The following is a 5,117-nucleotide window of genomic DNA, read 5'->3' as shown; positions in this document are numbered from 1 at the left end:
CACACACACACACACACGCCATGTGGCACCCCCCCCCACCCTAAAATTAAATATGACTATTTAGTCTTGCTCACAGGTGGACAGGCACATCAAAATGACAAAAAAGATTGCCATGGACAAAAATGAATTGTTGGAAATAGTGCACACTGAAGAAGTATAGTTTAGAAGTATAGGAAAAAATAATAAAATGCACCTGTATTTAATAATGTCCTTTTCAGTGTCACCGTTTACTGCCTATCTTTCTGTAATGTAAAATTCCATTAAATGCTTAATAGTGTAAACTCTACACAGTCTTTATTTCTTTATGAGATAACGTGTAAAAAGTACTAGGCCTATATTTTGTCCTGAAATGTAAAATGATCTATCTATAAAGTAAGGTCTATAAAGTAGACAAAACTGACAAAGACAAAACAAAATTGCTGTAAAGCACTTACAGTATGTTACTGCAACCATACATTAACAACTAATCAACAACTAATAAAAAGTAAAAGGTAAATGACAAATTAAACACACACAAAGTGAAGTGAAGCGTATTATTTATTGAAGTTTTGAGACTAAACGTATTATTTAAGTGAAGCTAACAGCACTGCATGTATCTGAAATTGGTGGCACACTATTTTGAGAGGAGACTTATGCCGGTCTTACACCAAACTACTATTCAAGCAACTACACTACAGTAGACAAATTTCCAGTGTTGCTATAAAATCCTGAATGTTTTCCTAGAGTTGTGGCGCCCTCCCATCATCTCGATCGTTTGCTGTAAGATCCCATTTTTACCGCAAGTCAGATGTTTTGATTGTTTGATTAATGGCAGATTTGTTGGGTAATTTGCACCACTGAAGCAGCTGAGACAGGTCCTGGATTATTTCCTAATGTTGTTACTTTTTCTTGTTTATGGGCCCCTTAACAACCCTGGGGGTTGGCAGTGTTATTTCAGCAGGAGTACTGGTGGTTGGTTTCTTGAGTAAATTATCAAAGATGAATATAATAAAAGATGTGTACTGTACTTAATGAGAACTTGGAGACACCAGGGTAGACAGCACAGAGAGGGAGCAGTGTGTATGAGTGGGTTGGGTCAATGTGGCCCCCCATTGATTGATTAATGGGTTAATTCTGGCCATACAAACTACTGACTCGTGTCATGGTGAGGATTTATCCATTGATTACGCAGGTGATCCAGGACACATCAGACAGAGGTTTAAAGGTCCAGTGTGTAACATTGAGGAGGATCTATTGGCAGAAATGAATTTAATGTTCATATGTTTGTTTTCATTTGTGTATAATCACCTTCATATATGAATCGTTACCATGTTTTTGTTAGTTTAGAATAAGTTGTTTTTATCTACAGATTCGCCTTCCATGGAGTCCGTCAATTGTTTTGGAAACCCATAAATGTTTCTACCAATAAGCCAAGAACCCAGACCCAAACCCCAAACACCTGGGCCTGTAGATAGGACCTTTTGTGGTTTTCACAAGTTTCACAGTCCCCGCTGTTTCTCCCACACACTTCACAGCCCGTTCTCATTCCCAGGTCATCAAATACAGACGACAGTGGTGTTCAGATAGTTGCAACCTGAAACTTCACCACTAAATCCAACACGCTGGTCTTTCAAATGTCTTCAAATCCCACGTGTAAGCTGTAATGCTTGTGTTGACAGAAACAAATGATATTTCTGATACAGTACAATAAGGATATTGTTTTAATTCATGTTGCTGTTTTATTACAGCACAAGAGCTCATTTTATTTGTTTTTTTCCTCATTGTTGCCTTTCCTCTCTTAAACAAATGATTGAATTTGTTTCGTCTTTTATTTTATTTTTATTAAATCCCATATTGGTCTATCCTTAATGCTGACTATATACAAAGATACTATAAGTTATGTTAATTCCTTTCTTTGCTCTATTCTTAGGCCTACTACCAGGTTGGGTCATCTAGTTTCAACTGTTTTAATCGAATAATATTCTACACTGTTAGCATATGAAGCGCTCTGGATATTACATAACAGGTAAAGGCCTTACTAATCAAATGTGAGTAATTATTAGGCTAATTTATTCATCATAATTTTCTATCAGTTGTCAAGATGAAAGGATTGAAAAGGTCAAACAGCAGAAAAGGACAGGATATGTGGAGGCTCCAGGCAGTGTCTTGATGAATGAATGGAGTGTATACAATGAGCCTTTGTGTGGTAATGATACTGAGCACCTGAGCGCTGTATCGGTGGAACAGCCAATCACAGGAGGGCTAGTGGCTCTCTGCCGGAACTGGCGGAAGGAAAGTTGGTGAAATGCGGAAGAGAAGGAAATAAAACGAAGAGCTCTCACTCTGTCCCTGTTATCAGGACCCACAGACCTCCAGCTCTGTGGCCATGTGTTAGTTCACATTTATTTACAAAACAAAATGACTGACCTACTACTGAATACTATGAATACTACTACTACTACTACTAATAACGATAGGGCATACTATTATTATACAAAGACGAATGGTATATGCTTTGAGAATTAGTTTGCTAATTATTCAACATGGGCTTTCCTTGTTTTATTTTTAAAGACTGTATGGGCCAATGCTTACAGGGTTTTGAGATTAATCAAAAAGACAAAACCAAAATAAAATAGCTGTTTGTTACAGAAATGTCCTTGTCTAGAACTAAACTAAAAGTAGTTGACTCATGATGTGTGTTGTGGATGCTTAAACTGAAGGATGTGCAGCACAGTGAAGCTATTCTTCTTGGTAAAATGTCAGCAAATCTGTGGCAACAACATATATAGAATACATATATTTTCTATAACAGCATATTTATATTATCAAAACAATGCATTAGAGCTGTATTGAAATTTGAGTAGCACTGATCAAATTTAAATCTGAGGAGTGATAAATACTTGTTAGAGTAGGTGTATTTATTATGATTGATTTTAAAGCCTCAGTTTGTGTACAAAAAGTAGACAATCCCTTTGAAAAATCAGCTCACATAACTTACCAGCTCATTTATCACACGTCCCCAGGTTGAATCTATGAAGGTGTTTTTAGACAACCAATGGGGGCGCCAAAGTTTGAAAATGTCAACCCCTACATACAGTATAGGGATTTAAAGGTCCAGTGTAACATTTAGGAGGATCTATTGGCAGAAAATCAATATAATTACCACTCTATTTTACCACTTCTACCAGCACACTAACAGTTAGTTATAAGTGCACCTTAGCTGCAGTCAATTAGGAGCTTTAGGTAGTCTGTACTTTGTACCTTATATTTACCTTCTTTACTCATGGTGAAAGTGAAAGGGGCTTTTTAGATTCAGTTTGTGATTATTTTTTTCTCTTAAAATCAGGGGAAATATTTTATAAATAAAAAAAGTGTTGGCCTATATCATAAGATCCCCAGAAAACGTTATATTTGACTTAGAGAGACATAAAACCATCCTCTTTTAGCAAAACTGTGCGAGCCCCATTCAACTACAGAGTGAGTCAGCTCTCACACAGACGATCTTCGGCTGGTGTGTACAGCTGCTGCATATCGGGCGTGAGGGAGCAGACGTGAGGCGAGGAAGTGAAGCCTGCAGCTGTCGGGAGCGCAGGGGAATCATGGATAAACCCGACAACCCGCCGCTGTAGGCTCGATCGGGCCGCTCCACACCGGGAGGACAGGCGGGGACAACTTTACACACCGCCGCTGCAAAGACCGAGACCGCGGAGGGCTTCCCCCGGTCCCTCCCTGCTGGAAGAAATGTGGCTGAACCCGGAGGAAGTTCTGCTGAAAAACGCTCTGAAGCTCTGGATAACCGAGAGGAGCAACGACTTCTTCCTCCTGCAGAGGAGGAGAGGACACGGGGAGCCTACAGGGAGGATCACAGGTAAACACCAACAACTACAACACAACAAAAACAACAAGCAAAAGCAGGGGCCACACAGCCAGCGTAGACAGGACTACAGGTAAACAATGACAGCAGTGGAGGAGCCAGGAGGAGACAGCTGTCAGGATAAGTTAACAACACACAACTGAAACAAAAGGACCGACACAGGAAAAACCACAAAGAGCCAGCAGGCTGGGGGCAAATGATGGGGTATCTAAGGGGGTGTGTCCAGAAGTTAGGATTAAAGATTTATTAAAGAGTTAACTAGATCTGTTGAACCAAAGTTCAATTAAATCCTGTTTTATTCCAATCACAGGGTCCACAGGAAACCCCCTGCCTCAGATCCTTGGTTTACTGCTATCTATCTGTGTTACTATGGCAACTGATGCCTTTAAACAAACCTTATAATTACATGGCAGGTTAACTTTATCTTAACCACTGGCCCAAAGACAGTTTCCGTGCTCCAGCTCCCAGCTATGGGGCTGTGGTTCAAACTTTGTCACCAGACCGGAGACAACAACAATCCTTTGTGTCAACAAAATGTGTTTACTTCCTGTAAAGATAAATGTTTCACACAGGCCTCAAAGACAAAATTAGACGTGGTTAGAAGTTTCTGTGCCCAGTGAAGGGAAATCAGTCTGAAACAGTTGAAAAGTCCTGCAACAGTTGTAGTTTTAAAGACCGAAAGAATAGAGGATACCACCAACTAACTGAGCTGATACTTCATTTTGTTTTGATTAACTTATCTCTGATTTCTCTGCAGTTGAAGTTGATCTTTGTTTTATCTCAATTCTGTGATTTAACTCGGGCAGTTATCATTAGTATTTAAACCACACTGGAATTAGCATGACTGTGTTAGCTTTGGGGATCTAAGATTGATGGAATGTTTTAAATCTGGATCAACTTTTTTAACTTTATAATTCTTCTGATCTCTGGTTCCAGCATCACATGTGTGAGGATTTGGCGCTTTTCTTGGCCTGTTGGTCATACAAAACAAAAAATCTTCAATATTATTTCATTATAGACCTATTATTATTATAGAAATATTTATATTGTGTCCTTAGTAAAGCAATTATTATTATTATTATTATTATTATTATTATTATTATTACAGGTGCCTTACTATTCTACTTACTTATCTTTTATATCTCTCTACTTATCTACTCAATTTACTTGGTTAAAGGTCCAGTGTGTAACATTGAGAAGGATCTATTGGCAGAAATGAATTTAATGTTCATATGTGTGTTTTCATTAGTGTATAATCACCTGA

At 38.5% G+C, this 5,117-nt stretch overlaps 1 protein-coding gene across 1 annotated transcript in view; it reads left to right on the top strand.

Annotated features, from left to right (window-relative positions):
- The first annotated feature begins 3,486 nt into the window (after window positions 1-3,486).
- LOC118339483 (TBC1 domain family member 8) overlaps window positions 3,487-5,117 on the top strand; it is a 25,474-nt gene continuing 23,843 nt past the window's right edge. The window contains 1 exon segment of the mRNA XM_035677161.1: window positions 3,487-3,847. Coding sequence (XP_035533054.1) covers window positions 3,721-3,847 — 127 coding nt within the window. The 5' untranslated portion in view covers window positions 3,487-3,720.

This window comes from Morone saxatilis, unplaced genomic scaffold (genome assembly GCF_004916995.1).
Source record: "Morone saxatilis isolate NCDOM2014 unplaced genomic scaffold, NCSU_SB_2.0 Contig5, whole genome shotgun sequence".
NCBI lineage: Eukaryota > Metazoa > Chordata > Actinopteri > Moronidae > Morone > Morone saxatilis.
This window is presented reverse-complemented; position numbering and strand designations above follow the sequence as displayed.